The 20,557-nt window shown below is 35.7% G+C and overlaps 1 protein-coding gene across 2 annotated transcripts in view; it reads left to right on the top strand.

The window, feature by feature from the left end:
- The window catches only part of PTPRG (protein tyrosine phosphatase, receptor type G), a 757,314-nt gene extending 741,610 nt beyond the window's left edge, over positions 1–15,704 (top strand). For both annotated transcript variants that reach the window (XM_025375409.1, XM_025375408.1), the window contains 3 exons: positions 829–971; positions 10,526–10,661; positions 11,213–15,704. In XM_025375409.1, coding sequence (XP_025231194.1) covers positions 829–971; positions 10,526–10,661; positions 11,213–11,359 — 426 coding nt within the window. In that variant the 3' untranslated portion in view covers positions 11,360–15,704. The remainder of the gene's footprint in view (positions 1–828; positions 972–10,525; positions 10,662–11,212) is intronic.
- The last annotated feature ends 4,853 nt before the right edge of the window (positions 15,705–20,557 follow it).

Below are 20,557 nucleotides of genomic sequence, written 5' to 3'. Positions count from 1 at the left end.
TTCCAGCTGGCTAGATGAAATGTAACAGTTCCTCCGATTCAGCATGCATACAAATAGGTCTGTTGACCTAATTATAAAAACAATATACTAGAGCTCAATATTTTCTTTGCCATCAGAAATGTAAGCTTTGCAATGTGTTGCAGAGATGATAATACCAAGGTTTTTAAGTAAATATTTTGCTGCCTTCTTGTGGGATAAGGTTGGGGGGGCTCTTATACTAGTAATTTAAAGGATGAGCCCCTTCCTTGTTTTCCTTTAATATTATAAATAAGAAAATAGAGTAGCATATAAGGTCTTTAATAATTTATTGTCACTTGAAATTTTTGACTAAGCCAAATGAAATTGTTTCACTAGCATGACCTACTTGGATGTTTGTCTTGAGACAGGGTCTCACTCACAGTGGCATCATCAAAGCTCAAACTCCTGGGCTCACGTGATCCTTTCACATCAGCCTCCCGAATAGCAAAGACTAAGGCACATGCCACATGACTGGTTTTTTTTATTTTAATTTTTTAGAGACAGGTCTCCCTGTGTTGCCCAGGTGGGTCTTGAACTCCTGGCCACCTTGGCCTCCCAAAGTGCTGAATTACAGGCATGAACCACTATGCCTAGCCATGCTTTTTTTTTTTTTTTTTTTTTTTTTAAAAAAAAAAAAAGCAAGCAAGCAAACCTTCTTGGCATTTTTCTTCTTTCCAACTGTGGTTTGGTCAACACAACATTGTTGAGAGTTACCTATAACACATGCTTTCTCAGGAGCAAGTTCTAGTCATTAGATTGTAGATATGTGAAATAAAGGAAGGGATTTGACTCATGTTGTATTGGTTACAGGATGACTATGTCTTAGAAGTTCGGCACTTTCAGTGTCCCAAATGGCCTAACCCAGATGCCCCCATAAGCAGTACCTTTGAACTTATCAACGTCATCAAGGAAGAGGCCTTAACAAGGGATGGTCCCACCATTGTTCATGATGAGTATGTATCTGTTTCTTAATTTTAAAATGTAGACAGTTTTTTTTGTTTAAGTTCTTGTTGAAAGCAGTAGAAAAGGAAGCCAGAATTTTAAAACCTGTCTATCACCTCAGCTTGTGACAACTCCATGTTATTTCTAATGTGGACATGTACAAAGTGTTGTTGCTCTGTTTACATTGTAATATGTCAAACTCTTCCAAGACTCCCAGGTTCTTCTAGAGTATATGGTCGAGAAAGGGGAGAGTATTATATCTTAGCCTACAGAAGTAGACCTGCATGCATTTAGAGGTTTTATGTGTTAGTAACAAATGAGTAAATTAATAACTGTTTACATTAATTAAATAATTTTTTAAAATCCTTACACTGAATTTCAAACACTTGTTAGGGAAATAACCTTTTAAAATATGACTTAGTTGATGAGTAGAGATAAAACTAGTAGTTTTATATTAATGATAATATTTAAAGTTCATGATGTGTTTTAAAGTCTACAGTACTGTCTTTTGGGATTTAAAGATAAGGAATATGAATTCTCAAAGAGAAAAATAACTTGCACCTGGTCTCAGAGCTTCTAAGTGTCCGAATGGTATCCCAGCCCAGCACCTTTCCACTTCAATAAGAAGGAAAGGGTCATAGATATATCTTATTGTTTATGGATATTTGGAGCCAAACTTCATGGCCTGTAAGTTGGTTATATAATTGGGTCATTTCAGATCTCACAAACCTTTAGCCAATATTACACATTCCCATTTTTATTTTAGTTCCAAGGTAGCTCTTGGTCAGCAGCATCCATTATGTTCAGTAAATTACCAACTAGCATAAAGTATTAATAAATTTGAAAGTGAAGCTTATTGTGAAGGCTTTTTTTCCTTGCACTAATTCTGTAACATGAAGTACACAAGGGCTCAGCACCTTCATTCACCCCAAATCACAGTACTCTCCTACTTGAAGTAATGTGTACTAGCTGCTTCCAAAAAATGTTATAGTCTTTCAAAACATTGGCCTGACTCTTAATTAGTAAGATGAAAACTTAAGATTTGAAAAGCATTACAGTTGAAACATTAATTAAATAGCACACTAAGTAAGATCACCGGAAATGTGACAACCATCAACAGTGGTTAAATAGCACAGCCAGCCTCAAAATAACTGGGGAGTTGCTACTGAACTAAAATTTTGTGGTATGCAGTTATAGCGTAAAGTTAGGGCATTTTCTAGAATTCCTGAGTTTTACCAGCTCTTATCATCTCTTGTCATCAAATTCTAATGTTACTGCCCAATTACATGACTGATTTTGCTGTTATGGTAGTACTCCGAGGTGTTTTGTCCTGAAGTCAGTAATGCACCTAATCTTATATTTTAGGGTAAGGAAAGAGGAAAAGAAAAATAACCACCAGTTAAATACTAAACAGAAGTGTTTGATTCACTTATCTATATTCAACTTTTGAGTATTTTTGTCTTATTCAGTGATTTTTATGTCACATGCTGAATATATATCCCCTCCGGAATTATTCAAATGTATACAGGCCTCATTCTTAGGCCTATATACAAAAAGAGCAAATTAATCCTAAACCAGTAGATCTGCAAATATCATATAGGTGAGATGCATTAAAAGCCACCAGTAGAAATGTATTAATTCATTTATCTACTCTCTGCAGGGAATAAGTTAATTCCATTGAAATTATTGAAGAGAAACTTTAAAATTTTTAACACTTGCTAGCTCTAGTGAAATACTCTGAACATCAGTTCCTTTTCAGTTTCCATCTTACCTACTTTTTGTACCTCTAAACATCACTTCCTGATGGCCTACAAACACCTCAAATTCAGCATAGCTACAACCAAACTCATCTTCCCTGCCTGCCCCTAATCAACTTAGTTGTACAGACCAGAAACATATCAGAGTTCTTTTTGAGTCTCCCTCATCTCCAGGTCTAATTGGCCACCACCAAGTCTTCTTGGTGCCATCCATTCTTTCAGTAGACTTTTCAAAATCTTTTACAATCTGGTGTAAGTTTACATTTCCACCTATCATCCCAATCTGCCACTGAAGTACTTCCTGCATACCACCTTGCCCCTGCAAATCCTCTTTCCTCTAAGCGCCCTTTCATTCAACACAGTTCAAAAGTCACTCTCTGAGACTCTAACTCATCCCAGAAGTGCTAAGTGAAATCATTAACATGACATCTTTACCAATGCATACCAGCTAAATGTCATTCCTTCTTATCATGTCACACCATAATTATTTGTGTACATGACTGTCACTCTCACATTGCTGAGGCCAGCAATGGTAATTTATTCATCCCAGTTTCCACAGGGTGAAACCCAGTGCCTGGGACAGCGTGGGTGCTAGATAAGTATTTGCATGAAATGGGTATGTGTTGTAAATTGTGATGACTTACAAACTATTAAGCCTATGTACCCCTATACAAATTGTCCCCAGAAAGCCTTGCTTTTTGTCTCATTTATTGCTCAAAGTTATTTTGGCTGCTTAAATTCTTCTTTTCAAAGTGTTTTTAACCTCTGTCAAAGGCAGCAGTGAACAGGCTTGGGGAGAAGGCCTGCACGCATTTGATATGTGAGGCAAAGAGTTGAACTTTTAGTGTGCAAACACTGTGACATCTATTTAGTCTTCATAGAGATCTTTTTAACACCTACTTTTGGGGGCGGCAGGTGGTGGTGGTGGTGGTGGTGGTGGTGGCGGTGGCGGTCTCAGGTGTGTCCCAGGTGGATGACATGTCTAGATAAGTGGGCTAAGAATAAAATTCCTAACCAAAAAGTAAACTGCTTCTATTTGAGGACAGGCACAGCTTAAAGGCAGACGGCTTCATTCTCAGCATTCTATAGTCAACTGTTCAAGATTATTCTGCTCAGAGGCTGATCTGCATCATTACTGTTGATTTTAAAAACAGCCTGTGTTCCCACAGAAGATGTTTAGAACATAAGCATGGTTCTCACATAGTCTTATAAGACAGCTGTAGATCAGACCTCACCCAAATTACTCCATTTACTCACAGACTGAAGAAGAGTTCCCTGTGCAAATACTTAATTACTCACTCTGGAGACACGTGTATCACCCTACTGGATAGCATAATAATATAAAAATACTATCTGCCTTATTCACACCCATTCTGTCATGAGTGGACAATAAATAACAGTTTCCCAGAGGTACATGACATGTGATAACATCACTTTTAGGGCTAATAGTATTTTAACATTTTCTCAGTTTTAATTTCTAATACAGTAAATATTGACATATACAGCCCAAATAAACCCCTTGAAGGTCCTCAATAATTTTTTATTTTAATTTGGCCCTGAGATCAAAGAGTCTGAAGACTGCTAAGATGGACTGTTTTCTATAGCAAAGGCTGCAAAGACACCCACAAATCATAATTAATTCCAGTATTTTCACTTTCATTGAGAGCCTTATGGAAGGCTTTCGTGTTGTCATTCTTCCCTAAGATTGATACTTATTCAAGCTTCAATTTTTTTGTTTTCCTTTCCGCCCTACTGATTTCAAAGGGAAGCTCCATGTCTTCACAGTGTCAGGGTTATAACTCTGGATTTCTATCTTGGTTATGATTTTAAAAACAAAGTATTAAAAACTACAATAATTATAAGTAAATATATGAAATAGTGAAAAATGGTTAAATGCCCACAGGTACCATCCTGACTATACAAGGAACCACAATGTGTTTGTTTTAAAATGAATATAGACAGAGCACTTAAAAAACATCACTGTACATCAGGAACTTAAAGTACTTTCATTTCTTTTGTAATGTCTTTGAAGTAAAGGCAGGGAAAGATGAGAAAAAATCAGGTTTCTTTCTTAACATCACTAGTTAAATAAGCATTACTTTTAATGGAGCCCTTAGAGGAAGTGGCAAACAAAATATCAAAGCCAGTGAATTTATATACTACTCTCATTTTATCTAGGTTACAGATTACTTATATCACTTTTGCACCAAGTCCCTGTAGTTTTAAATGCAAATCCATGGAACTCGATGAACATTCTTTAATCCCACTTAGTTCCTAAACTTCTGAAAGAGAATGGCCCTTACTTTTTGTCTTTCTTCTGTCATTACGTTTGGTATGCAGAAGGTATTTAAAAGTATCTGTATATTTGATTGATCTGACTTGCTAGTTTCTTGTCATATTTAAGCCATATTGTATAAATACTTCCTTCATTTTGCTGCTTATTTAAGTGTGGCTAAATACAGGAAAGGCAACCCATGGAAAGGTGAGAGTAATCTCACATGGAGGGCATGCATACTCCGTAACAAACATACATGTTACCTGACTTTTCTATCTATCTGACTGGCCACAGATAGCTTTGAAAGAGCTAAGAAAAAAGGGGGGATCTTAAGGGTAACCATTTCACTAGAACAGATTAAACAAATGTTAAATTCTTTCCCTCCCAAACAAAATCAGTACAAATGATTTTTTAATACCATGCTAAAATGATGTCAACTCAGTACAATTTAGAATCTGAGGGAAGGCAACATGCTGAACAAAAACCAAAAACCACAATAAATCAGAGTTAATAGGGTATTAAAATACATCCTCAGAGATCTAAAGGAAGATTTTATGAAATGCAGAATATTTATTATGAAATAGGAACAACTTAAGCCTAACAATGAGAAAAATACATTAATTCATGAAACTAAAAACTTAAAAGATGGGACACTACTGGAGTGCAGAACTGAAATAAAACTAGAATATGGAAGCCACATACAGAAGTTCTAACATATGTCTAAAAAGTTATCCATGGGGCAATAAAAGACAGGTTAAAGAGGAAGAAATAGCAGCTGAGGATTTCCAAAAACAGAATAAAGTATTAAGTTCTTAAAGTGAGTGACCAGGATACATTTGATCAGTAGCATTCAGAGAGATTTGAATATCACAATTAACAAGCCTGATCTAATAGTGATATAGAGAAGTTTGCACCCAAGAGAGACTATATAGAGAAACCTAGAGTCTCTTCAAACACAAACGGTTTATTTATATACATTAGCCATAAATGGAATTTCAATACATTCCCCCACAACAGATACCATACAAGGCCACATTCATTGATTACAACCCACTTATATTAGAAACCAACAGTGAAATAAGATCTCAAATCCTTATAACTAGAAACTAAAATCCTTACATCTAGGATTGCTTATAAATAATTCATGGATTGAAGATGTAACCAAAATAGACATTGCAAAGTACTTAAGACTAAATGATGATAAAGGCACTGCATTTTAAAACCTGGTGAAATGGAGCCAAACTGTACTAAAAAAAAAAAAAAAAAAAAAAAAACACAAAAAGCCGGTGTAAACTCTACATATTACAAAGGTTAAAAATAAATCAAGCATTCAGCTCAAGCCAGAAAAAGCACCAGATAAATCAACAAAAAGTACAAGGAATTAAAAGCAAATAGTAATGAAAATGGGGGCTGGAAAGAGATAGTAAAATTTAAGCAATAAATAGTCTAATAAGAGATACAGTTTTGGAAATATGATGAAGGAAAAATTCTACCATTTATCTGTAGCTACATTAAAAACATTCAAGAGTTGGCCAGGCACGGTGACTCACATCTATAATCCCAGCACTTTGGGAGGCCAAGATGGACAGATTACCAGGTCAGGAGTTTGAGACCAGCCTGGCCAACATGGTGAAACCCCATCTCTACTAAAAGTACAAAAATTAGCTGGACATGGTGGCAGGCACCAGTAATCCTAGCTACTCGGGAGACTGAGGCAGGAGAATAGTTTGGACCTGGGGAGGCAGAGGTTGCAGTGAACCAAGATCGCGCCATTGCACTCCGCCTGGGCGACAGGGCGATACTTCGTCACACACACACAAAAAAATTTGAAAGTTGTTAATTTGCTTAGGTGCGATAGTATGTTTTCTTTAAGTGCTTATCTTTTAGAGTTTGATACTAAATTATGACTAAAACACCTGAGATTTGCTTCAAAATATATTGGGGAAGAAACAGAAATGAAATGAGAATGGCCATGAGCTGTTGATCATTATAACTGAATGATGACTACATGAAGGTTACTGTACTATTATGCTTTGGTGTCTGTTTAACATTTTCTATAATAAAAAGCTAAAAATAATACATATTTTAAAAGAAAATAAGCATTTAAGATTTTATAACTCTATACTAATAAATGTTTAAGCCTAGAAATAAGCATAGTAAAATAACACTTAGTGAACACATGGTATGTGGTGTGTGCCAGTCTCTGTTCTGAGCCATTTACATGTATCAGTTCAATTTTAAACTCTAGTCTCACTATGCGATCTTGGCCAGTTACTTCACCTAAATGTGCCTTATTTATTCAACCTCAAACGGAGATAATACTGGTACCCATACCATAGGGTTACTGTGAGGACTAAGTCGGTACATGTATATACCTATAAGAGAACATGGCACATAAAGCACAACACATGTTAGTGATCACTAAGAACTGAATAAGAGAATGAGTTTTCCACTTGTTAGGGCCCATAAGTCCTGACCAAGGCTACATATGAACAGTAACATACAGAAGATTTAATGCAACATTGATTTAAACAAAAAAGGCTTAGCACCAGAATGGAAATGTATAGGCCAAGCTTACTTATTTGAACTCCGATGCAAAAATGCCAATAAAAAGTGTCTAATAAAACCTAGTATATTAAAAGAATTAATTACACATCATGAAAAACTTATCCTAGTAATGCAGAGCTGGTTTAGTTAAGCTTTTGATATATTACCAAAAGTTTATCAGTAAATTCAGGACATTTTTAGAGACATTTAAAAAAAAAATCAATAGATACTGAAAAGCGTACAATAAAACAACACCCATTCATGACCCCCCCCCTCCAAAAAAAACCACTTAGAGTAAAAATAGAAAGCATCCTCTTTACCTTTATAATTGTTATTTACCAGATGCATATTAGCAAACATTTTAGTATTAAAAACTTAGAAGCTTGAACATTTAAGATACATGATACTTGCTTTCAGTGCTAGTATGTAAGCCTATGTAGGTGCTAGCCAACACAGTAAAAGCAGAAGATAGAAGAAGCATAAAAGTTGAACAGAGGGAATATTCTCATTATTGGCAGATAAAGATGTCAACTACCTAGAGAATCCACAAACTATTCAAACTTAAGCCGGGTTCTTCTGTTTGACCGGATACAATTTCACCATGTGAAAATCAGTAACTTTCCCATGTATGAAGTGAAACTAAACAGAAAATGTTGTCACAAAAGGAGGCCATTAATAGGAGTAACAAACTCTAAAGTACCTAAAAATTTACCAAAAATGAAATTGGCAAAGACTATAAAGAAAACTATAAAACCTAGTTAAAAGCTATAAAAGGCCTGAATAAATGGAGAAAAGACATCATGCTCATGAAGAGAAAAACTCAAGATTGAAAAGATGGTAATTTCCTCAGATCCATCTATATATTCAGTGCAACCTAATCAAAATCCCAACAAAAATGTTTGTGTTCCTTAACAATCTGGTTTCAAAATTACTATGAAACAGGATGGAGTCGGGTGGAAGGTTAGAGTTATTTGGACATAAGTGTACCAGTAAAAAATGAAAATTGTATGTTTGAATCGCTAAAAACAATATGAAGTAAATGTAGAGACAGCCAAGACTATTACAGAAACTTGCTTTATCGGATATCAAGACTTATTAAGGAACTGGGATACACATGGGGAGGTACAAAAAATAGACAAACAGAATAAAAGGTCAAAATAGAGTTCAGAAATAGGCTTGCATATAGAAGAATGTAGTACATGCAAAAAAGGAAGCTGATGTCAATGAGAAAAGATCACAATGTAAAATAAGAAATGCTGGGACAACTGGTTATCCAATGGAAAAATAACTATAATCAGACCCCTTCCTTACATCAAAGCAAGAATAAGACTCAGATGAATTAGACAATTAAATGTAAAAAAGTAAAATTAGAACATGTAGGAAAGTATCTTTAAAAAAAAGGTTAGAGAAAGCATTCTCTAACAAGATTCCAATAAAAGACAAAAATAAAAGATTTATCAACTTGATTACATCTAAACTATACTTCCGTATAACAAAATGACCACAAACAATGTTAAGAGAAATAGATTGGGGGGGAAAAAAACTCACAAGTACTACAGACACTGTAAAAATAACTCCTATATAAATCATTTTGAAAGAGGCAAACTTGCTAGAAAAGTGTTAATTAGGCAATTTCAGAAGAGAAAATATAGATGGTCAATATTCAAAAAAAGACATTCAGCCTCCCTGGTAATCAAGGAAATGTAAATTAAAACCCTAGTAAGATACAGTCTTCCACTCATCAGACTGGCAAAAGTGTTTCAAGTTTAAAACGATGAGGAGAAGCAAGTATTCTCATGCTGGGAATAGTATGAACAGGTAACAACCACTTGGGAAAGAAATACAGTAGTATCTTTAAAACTAAAAATGGGCATACCTGGGACTCTAGCCCTTCTACTCAGTACCTATGCTAAAGTGCACAAATTCAAACAAGCTAAATGTCCATCTAGAAGGTAAACTTCGTATGCATGTAGCAGACGAAATAATGATGAAATAATGAGTTGAACTGAAATGTAGTGATATACCTAAATCTGGAAGGCTGTATCTACATGTGTAATAATTTTTACCTCTGGAGAGGTTACCTCTAAAGTTGGGGGGTGGTGGCTAAGGGGGACTTTGGTCTTATTTGTATTAAAGATGTAAAACATGTAATATTTTAATGTTATGTAACAATTTAGAAATGACATTTAAGTTTTTCAAAAAACAATGGGCACAGGGCATCTGAACTCCAGTCTCATCTCTGTCACCAGCCAGCAACAGCATCTTGAACAATTCATTTAATCCATCTGTTTTCTCATCACTAATGTGGAAACTATGTTCCATCACAGATTCCTGTGAAAAGTGGAGTTACCAACCTGGCCTGATGGAAATTTACTACCTTTCTAAGACTTTTTTGTGAAGCAAAGAGAACCATATTTATCTTTCCAAGGATTTCATAGAAAGTGCTCTCATTAGGAAAGTTCCACTTCAGTGCCAAAAATAATTACTTCATATGAAATTAATTTTGGAAATTGTCTGTTTGGAGCCATATATTTCCATTTTTTAATTTTTCATATTCTGTAAGTTCAATTTAACTATTTGGAACAGTTTAAAAAAAATTCAGAGCCCTTCATCACTGGCTGTTTGTCCAATAACCTCTAGTTAAGAGGTTCTCTTTATTGTTTTTTCTATTGTACCACTCAACTCATCACCAATACCAAATCATCTTTAAGCTCTCCCAAGTCTACTTTTGAACCTCTCATTTCCTATTAGATATCAAGCTAAACGTCTAATGAACCAATTTGGGATATTCCACTTCATAAACAAATCTCACCTTTATGCTAGCTTCCAAATCCCTCCCCCATCCAGCATTTCATTCATTCGTGTCTTTAGAATAAACGTCAAAACAGTCTACTTAGTTTCTATGAAAATACATGACAGTAATTTCGTTTAAATATATTTGGTCCCTTTATACATCTGAAATCATATCTTTTTTTTTCTCCCCCAGGTATGGAGCAGTTTCAGCAGGAATGTTATGTGCCCTTACCACCCTGTCCCAGCAACTGGAGAATGAAAACGCTGTGGATGTTTTCCAGGTTGCAAAAATGATCAATCTTATGAGGCCTGGAGTATTCACAGACATTGTAAGTAGTGTGCTTATGTGTAAAACCTGTACTACATCAGTTGAAACTCAGACTCACAGTTTAGAGCAGTTGTTCTCAACTGGGGGTGATTTTCCCCCACCCAGGGAACATTTGGCCATGTCTGGAGATTTTTTTGCTTGTCACAACTGCAAATGGATGGCATCTAGAGGATACAGGCCAGAGATGCTGCTAAGCAAACCACAGAGCACAAGACAGCCCTCAATACCATAGAATTATCTGGCTCAAAATGTCAGTAGTGCTCAGGTTGAGAAGCCCTGCTTTAGAGGATAGTATTTTCCGGTTATCTTAATGAACTATCAACATTGAGAATTGGTTCCAAGCTAACAGAGATCAAAAGAACATGAAGAAGGTATAGGTCTTGACTATAATGGATTCTCAAATGATTTTTTTAAAAGTTTCTTAGATAACATTTATGATATTTCTGTTTCTCTAGTATGTTTTTCACAATTACCATTTTAATCGGTATTTCTAGCTTACATGAAATGACTAAGCTGTTCTTTGGCTCAAACTGTCTTCCTCTTGTTTTTCAGGAACAATACCAGTTCGTCTATAAAGCAATGCTCAGCTTGGTCAGCACTAAAGAAAATGGAAATGGTCCCATGACAGTGGACAAAAATGGTGCTGTTCTCATTGCAGATGAATCAGACCCTGCCGAGAGCATGGAGTCCCTAGTGTGACTGGAATCCTGAAAGGGCACTTAATTTGTAAACTTCTGAAGACTGAGAACTTTTTTGAGGCCTTTTTTGCCAGACTCTAGGTTATACAATAACCCAGTTACTTTTTTACACTGATAAAAGTTTTGATATTTATTTTTTGCCATTTTATGTCTTACTGGTATCCTACTGAGCATTTGCACCTGTGTTCATTTCACACATGGAAACGCAATGTTACCTAGTTTGCACTATATGATCAGTGTTACTGCCTATAATCTTACACAACAGCAAACCCTGATGTGACATTCCATCACAACGTACATGCTACTTTTTTTTAGTTCGATACAGTGAAGGTCTTTGTTACGACAGTGAATATTGCTTTTATTATTATTATTACTATTATTATTATTATTGCTAAAGCAGTTGCATTCTACTAGCAGGCAATGCTGTACTTTCCTTCAGTCCTCCTCTCCTTTTTTTTAGGCACTGTTCAATACTGTATGCCTTCTGTATTTTAATGGAGTGGATAGCATTGTTTTCTTTTACAGACTAGCAGGCTATTGGGAGCTAAAAAGGTCTGTTAATGTCGTGGCCTTGAAACAGTTCCATTTATGCCGGTTAAGAGATCCCTTAAGAAGTTAGAAGGCTTAAGAACTGCTTCATGTGACCATCCCTTATTAGTTACAAAGTTATATTCACAGTTTTTTAAAAATGTGTCAAAATAAAGGATAACTCTGTATTACAGCTTTCACAGTAGCTATGTGGACAATGTGTGTTATTTCCATTTTGACTCTCTGAAATAGCTACATCCTAAAATCAGGGCTATCTTTAACAATAGCAAGAGGGCAATATTATATACAACTCAGTTAGGAGACCCTTTAGTTACTCTCCATTAATGCTTCTCAGTTTATAATACCATACCTCACAGTAGGTAGAAGAATGAAAACTACTGCAGGTGTGTAATTTTGAAACTAGCCCTCTAAAAATTCCCTATTACTCATATAGCAATCTAATAAAAACTACCTACATAGTTACTATTCTTTTCTTCTTTGCCAAATGTTTTATAATCTCTTAATTATATACATTCTTCTACTTAAGATTAAATTGGAAATACTTTATTAGCAAAAGTCTTGGGACTATCTAAACTCCCACACATAGATAAATCTGATATGGAGAGAGAATTAAAATATTTAATTAAAGATGATACCCACATTTTCAAGTTTTTAAAAGAGGGAGATGGCTTTGTATGCTTTTGTATAGTTTAGTGTCAAGAACAGATACACATCAGTAAAAGACACCAATAATCATTAGAGCTCAAGGAAGTTATTTAGTGCAGCCTCTGGAGCCATATTCACCCTGCAGTGCATAATGGGAAAATTGGGAGCATTAATAAGAAATTTCAGTAGTGTTCGTTAGAAAAATAAGCTACTTACTGAGATCTGTTTCTTCTATTGCATGTTTGCTTTTGAGGGACAGCTTCTGTCAAAAGTGAAATCATCACCAGAACTGGGCCTGTTAAGAAGAATAGGGTTTTGTTTACTTTTTATGTCAATTAACTTCAACAAAAAGGCCACGCTGGCTGCTGTCATGCCATCTGGGTAGGCATTAAACATTAATGATGATCAGCACTGAGGTTCTATTTATCTTGAGTTGGCTTTCATAAAGTTTGTCAGAATGGTGCTGGAGGACCAGAATTGCTAAGGAGAAAGAAGCTATGGGCCAAGTTAAAGAATTTGAATGCAAAGGCTAGGTCAGTGGAGTTTTTGTAAACTACATAACTTACCAGGGTTTATCTCATCTTCTCAATACATATGGAATACTCTGCTTTTCAAGAGGTGTATAAGCTAGTCTTAAGATGTTCAAGAGAGCATGCTAAGTTGCATGTGCTATAGATGACAGACACCTTTACAGCCCCTCCGTTCCCACCAGAGGTGACATAGGAAGCTCTGTAAAGTTCAAGTAAAGCTTGAACACAGGAACAGTACAACTGCCAGATGCTGAGGAGAATCAGGAAAGCAATGAGCTAGACTTTTCTTTTAGTCAATTAAGTGGGTTATTTTAGTTGCATCGAGTATTGATATATGTTAACTCTTTTTAGTAGATGGCAAAGTGGGCTTGATGTTCAAAAATAATGTTCAAGTTAGGGTACATGGTCCCTTTCTCAGTGATTTTTTTAATAAAAGTAAACATTGGTTCAAAGACAAATAGCAAGTATTCCCCCCTGTGCTATTTATAGAGGGCTCAATTCATGGAAAGGCAGACCCTCCAATGCAATTCTGTGGCTATCTCTTACAGTGGTTTCAGAATCACAATAAAACAGCTAGTAAATAGGATATAAACAACAAAAGAGTTTAGAAGTTCCCTGTGAGCAATCTGTGTGTCTCCAGCAAGCTTGAACCAAAGTCTCCATATCCTGACCCACTGAATTATAAGCAGTTCCTACTTGCCCATCTTGCCAAAGTGGTCCACACACACTTCGATGAGGACAGTTATATTTAGCAGGTCCTCATCCCTGCAAGAGACAGGGATGTCCTTGCAGACATCCCTGCAAGATCCTCACTATTATTATTCATGTGTTATTGGCAAAAACATAGCTTGCATCTTTCCAGAGGCAGAGTTTCAAAGATAGGGTTTTCTTTGAGACATAAGCACATTGCTTACATACATAACAAGGTTATTAACACTTGCACTCAGGGGAAAGGAAATAGCTATTGCAAATTAATGTGTGCTACTTTATAAAATAAGCTGTTTGTGTATATGAATTTAGCTCTAGGTAAGCAAAATGCACACATCATATAAAAATAAATTGCAATGATCAGACCAAATGGCTGTGCTGGACATCAAAGAAAAGACACGTTGCCATCAGGAGAACTCTTTCTTACATGCGATAGCCAAGATATCTTCTTTAATATGAAAAAAGTTAATTTCTGAATTTCAAAAAGAATAAGATTAGCTAATTGGTCATCCTAATTTTTATGCCTTTAGAGTTTTTAGTCTATTCAAGTAGAAGAGTCCAGCGAGGCCAAAGAAGGATTATGGTGTTCAAGTTCTGGTTGCTGGAGTTTTTAGCCCAGAGTGACATATTGAAATCAGTAAATAGTTATTTTATAATGACACAGCACAACAGCCTTGTTATGAATTTTTCTTAAATGCATATATACTGTATTTAAAATTAAAATATAGATACCAATTTACCAAAGATACATATTACTAATTCTAAGCAAAAATTAAAAAAAAAAAAACCCAACTCATCATAATTTAAGAATCAAAATGTAGTTTTGTCTTAAGAATTTAGCGGTTATACTGGAAATGCATTTTCAACTCCTATGTTCTAAAGTTTATGTTCAAATGGTGCCAGTGAATTTTTATATGAAGGGAAAATGCCTGCTTTTTTTTTTTTAACAGATGTAATTTCACTTAATCCTTTGCGCTTTCCCTTAGTTGCCATTTAACACACAATCCTGGCTTTACTTATCTCTTGAAAGAAGGCATGCTACAAATAGGAAGGAATTGTAATAATGATATTTGGCCTCTACTTTGTCTTAGCTGTTAAACTCTTTTTAGTATTTTTGTTAAATATTTGCAAAGGGAAGCATTTTCTACAGAGGATAATTAATTTCAAGAAAAATATCTTGAGTTTTAAGAAATAAACATCTCCAGAAAAGGAGACAGTCAATTTTATAAAATGTCGCAACTCTCCAACATTTGGGGTAGTGACTCCTTTTTTGTTAGGACATTTGAAACTAGCAAGCAGCCATTGTTTCTAAAGAATTCTGCCTTCATGTTGACTCATGTTTCTTTCACTTCATTTTGAAATAGCTAAAAATCATTAAAACTGTAAATATTTTGTTGCTTGGGTAAGCATCTTCTGGGAACTTTGTATCTATGGTATATAATCATAGAATTTTATATTTTCATATAAAGCTAATTTTTTTCTAGTTTCACCTCCGTCATAGTTTTTTTTTTTCCTTTTTGTGGTGGATATGTGAATTCAACTTTCTGTGTATTGAAGTAGCAAAAACCATCTTTACATTCCAAAAGAATCCAACATGTGTTATTTCTTTGAGGCAGTGATTGTGAAAGTTGGGTTTTCTTTTTAATTCCATTGACCATTTGTGCAATAGGAATTAGACATAATTAGTCACTGAATACATTCGTCACATTGACCCATTTGGAAAAAGTGGTTTTTTTTGTTGTTTTTTTTTTGTTGTTGTTGTTGTTTTTAATATTTGTTCAGGGGGAGGGATTTTGTAACCTGAAAATTTTCCCTTTTTCTTCTGTTTAAACTATATCAAATCATTCTATTATAGTGTTATTTAATATGTAAATTGTATTGCTATACATAAAATAAAGTATGGTTTTTGATGTATTCAGTAGTGTTGAGCATTTCTATGAAAATGTCTCTATCCAATAAAATCAGGTTACTAGTCTCCCTTAACAGATCACATTAATACCCACCAACCCTCTGGTCTAAGTTTTCATGGTAGTAAAATGAACATTGGTAGTCATCTTTACACAGGCAGCAAACCAAAAAGAATGGTCTTTGCTGGGTTGATTTATCAATGTTCTTTCTCCTTTAAAGAGTAAACAATGACATTTTTACCTGCTTATCTAAGGAATCAAACTTTATTTGGTTTATGACTCTGCTGCTAAGTTGTGAACAGAATTACTATTTTCTCTAGTGTATCAACTAGATTTGTAACAGCTCTCTTAATACTTACTATGTAGGATGAAGGATATATCCTGGTAAGACTTCTGAAAAATCTGTATGTGTAGGATCAGTACAATTGCTTCTACTTAACAAGGACTTTTGACGTTTCCAAACAGGTATACAAGTCCCAAACTTGGCAGCTTTGGCCTACCATTCTGTCTTAACTTTTAGTGGCTCCACATCGGGTGCTCAACTCTTCCTACCCAAGGCCCCAGTTTTTCTTCCCATAGAGATAAGAGCTGATACTTCACTCTCGCCAAGTCATGAGGAATTTAAGAAACTGTGTGTGAAGAGTATGGGGAAGAATGACTCTAGCACAAAAGAATGAAATCTCTTAGGATATAATCCTAGTCTTCCTCAAATTATACCCATGGGGAAACTACTACCCTATATCATAGGATACACCAGAGGTCCACAAATTGATGGCTTGTAGATTGCATTCAGTCCACAGATACATTGTATTTGGCTCATAATTTTAAAATTTGTATTAGTTACCAATATTTTAAAAATGAAAACTTTTGCATTAAGATTCAGGTTTCAAGCTCCTTTAAAAAATTTGGGTGTTGTAACAGGCTCACACTCTCCCATGACAGTAACAAGATGGAAATGAACAGCAGTTTTCACACTTAGGTGGAATATATGCTCTCTAGTTCACCAAAGTCTACATTGCTCCCTATCACCTTATGTCTAGCCATCATTGGTCATTTAATTAACCTGCCTGGATCCTGTGAGCAGTTGCCTCTGAGATATCCTATAAGAATTATGACACCATCTTGCATCTCAGGCTAGTAAACCACCAACCAAGAGTGGCAGTAGAACTATCTCTAAGTCTTTCATCATGAAAATCCTAGACAACCAGCACGCAGCACACATTACTAACTACCTCTAAGTTCACCCAAGATGATTCCATTAAGCAGCAGTTACGACTATTCAAAATCATTTTAAAAAATCAATTTTCTACTCCATGGTTTTTACTGCCCAGGACATAACCCTAGACAAGGAAGCTTCATTTATGCTAGTACAAATGGCAGAAATAAACCAGAATACAAAAAGCTACTGGTCCAAAACTCTATTTTTAAACAGCTAATTGTGGAACTTTGAGATTTAGAAACAAATCACTACTGACCATGCCTGGATTCAGAGACAGGATTGAAGACAATGGCTTTAAATTCCTGCCTATGTTAGTAAAATCACATAAAGGCACTAGAAGATGGGAACCAGAAGTTGGTTACTAGCAAGTTAAAATTGGCTTTTGTGATTATGAAGTTTGGCAGAGAAGGATAATTACACCAGCAGTTTATCTGAATATAACAATTATGTTGCTCAAAAGTTGAAAAGAAGAAATTAACTTTATCTAATTTGTGGTAATTTCAAATCATTTGACTTGTAGTTACTGGCCTATAAACTATTTTCCCTTTCCCACACCCTACACTTGCAGGGTGTAAAGGCAGGCTTTGCAGCAATATCCAGTGGGCCTTGCAAAGCTTAGGAGAGCATTCTAAACCAGAGACATCTTTAGCACTATGTTAGGATCCATTCCATAAGCATTTCCTGCATGTCTACTACAGACCACATGTTAGTTATACTCTATATAGAAAGTAAAGTTGTTGGCAGAGGCATTTCAAGTTAGTTGAGACAAAGATGATAATTTAGTCTTAAAAAAATTAGTTCTTCAATTTATTCCAAAATATTTAGTTGGCACTATAGTAGAGATGGTTTTTAGGGAAAGAATAAAAAAGACTATTGTGCACCAATGTGAGCAAACAAGTAAAACCTGTAATCACAGACACTATTACATAGTATGCTGACAAAATTCTGTTTATTCTATATTAGTTACTAGAACTCAGAAAACATTTTTCCATACAGTAAAAAATATTCAAGGATGAGGACTACTGGGTCAAAAAGCCAAGGGTGCCAGTCAATTCTGCCACTTACGGTGTTATGAGGCAAGTTACTTCACCTTCCTAAGTGCCATTTTCTTCATCTAAAATACAGAAACTAATGTTTACCTCATAGACTGCTCTGAGGAGTAAATGAGATGATGCATGCAAAGATCTTGGGATAGTAGATAGTAAGTACTCAATTAATACTAGCCATTTTACGTATCACATAACCCTGCTTTATTTAATTGCTTGGCAGACCTTTTATCAGTAATGAGTCAACCTACCTAAGCTTGCCCAGTTAAATAGAAATACTGAGAAATTTCTGTCACTAATGAAGAAGTTCACAAAGTCAAATAAAGGCCGGGCATGGTGGCTCATGCCTGCAATCCCAGCACTTTGGGAGGCCGAGGTGGGCGGATCATTTGAGGTCAGGAGTTTGAGACCAGCGTGGCCAACATGGTGAAACTCTGTCTCTACTAAAAATACAAAAATTAGCTGGACATGGTGGCACACACCTATAATCCCAGCTACTCACGAGGCTGAGGCAGGAGACACTTGACCCCGGGAGGAGGAGTTTGCAGTGAGCCAAGATCATGCCACTGCACTCCAGCCCTGGTGACAAAGCGAGACTCCGTCTCAAAACAAAACAAAACAAAGCCAAGTAAGATCCAAGAGAGGTGAATGGGGCTGAAGGTAGGTAGTGAAAGCAACAAATATGTCCTACTGTCCAGAAACAAGAGTGGCAGAAGCAGGGAATGGATAAATATACATGATGCCCCAAAGCTTGAATATTTCTCTTCTAACCATTTAAGTCACTCTGTGCCTTCTAGGAAAGTTTTGTGGGTTTTTTTGTTTTCTTTTTTTTTTTAAAAAAAAAAAAAAAAAAGCTCCATAATTTCAGAAAAGTGCAACAGAAGGCTTAATAATATTTGTTAATGTCAAGGACCAGGCACAGAACACTGCACAATACTATGAAAATGGTGAATGTTATTTCCGTCACTAGCAGCAGTGCTCTCTCTCTGCCCCAAAACTCTATAAGGCAATACAAACAATGATAATTCCTTTCTCCTCAGCCAATTTTTATCTCCTATATCTCTCGCTACTTTCAGTAGATCACTGTCATTATCACAACCATCATCATCCCTTAACCTAGCCTTACCTGGCCTCATTAGACATTCATTATTGTATTATGAAGAAGTGGCCATAAATTACAGGCACTTCATGTTTTGGTATTTATATGGTGAAAGTATCTCACTACATACATAATATTATCTGTTCCTTGTGTCAACACTATTGACTTATTAAATAAGTTATGATTATTTTTCTTTTAACACTTGGTGTTTAAACAGTAGATTTAAAATTATATGCCAATATTTAACATTTTCATGACTCAGGAATCCTGACAATGTTTCAAAATTGACCACTTAAAAATAGCTATATGGGATTGGCTCTTATAATAGATTATTGGATATGAAACATTTTCCATGGAAGGATGGACAATCATGAGAACTTAAACAGAATTTATCATTAATATTCATTATTAAGATAACTTTTGCTTAAGACACATTGCTTAAGAATATGTGAACTGGATTTTGTGTCAGAACATTCCAACATGGTTAGCAGTTCTTTTCTGAGATTTTCTTGTAATATTTCTCTAATGTTTCTCTTATCTTACTGGTTAGGAACATGCTAAGAACAACCTGGGGTCCAAAAAATTCAACTCCCTTAGGTGCTTTTGCAGAGTGAAAATTACTCATAAAGTTTGATGGGATTTTTCACTACCTCAATATTTGCTACTTTTCAAATCTCCATTATTATTGGATTTACATCTAAACGCTGGCATGCCCCAAGCTTCTGTTGAAGTAGACCTTAAGGTAATTCCATCCAGATCCATGGAATTATGTACTTTCTATATGCCAATGACTCCCAAAGTATATATCTTGTCCAAACCTATGCCCTGAACTCCAAATTTATATCCAGCTGAACATTTATCATCTCCATTTGTATATCTAATCAGCATCCCAAACTTAACATGACAAAAGCAGAACTGGAATTTTGCCCCTAACCTGTTCTTCCCCTAGTCTTCTAACAGTAGTAACATCTACTCAGGTAATCAAACTAAAAATCTAGCGGTCTTCCTTGACTTATCTTTATTTCCTGCCATTTAATAAGAGGAAGCAATCCAATTTTTTAACACAGGAAAAATAGCTGAACAGATACTTCATCAAAGATACACAGCTGGCAGGTAACACATAAAAATATACTCAATATCTTTAGTCATTAAGTAAATGCAAAATGAAACCACAATGTAATACACTTATTAGAATCAGTGAACTTGAAGACAGGTCAATATGTATAACCCAAAATAAAAAAAGGAGAGGAAGGCCGGGCGCGGTGGCTCAAGCCTGTAATCCCAGCACTTTGGGAGGCCGAGACGGGTGGATCACGAGGTCAGGAGATCAAGACCATCCTGGCTAACACGGTGAAACCCCGTCTCTACTAAGAAATACAAAAAACTAGCCGGGCGAGGTGGCGGGCGCCTGTAGTCCCAGCTACTCGGGAGGCTGAGGCCGGAGAATGGCGTGAACCCGGGAGGCGGAGCTTGCAGTGAGCTGAGATCCGGCCACT

This window comes from Theropithecus gelada, chromosome 2 (assembly GCF_003255815.1).
Source record: "Theropithecus gelada isolate Dixy chromosome 2, Tgel_1.0, whole genome shotgun sequence".
NCBI lineage: Eukaryota > Metazoa > Chordata > Mammalia > Primates > Cercopithecidae > Theropithecus > Theropithecus gelada.
This window is presented reverse-complemented; position numbering and strand designations above follow the sequence as displayed.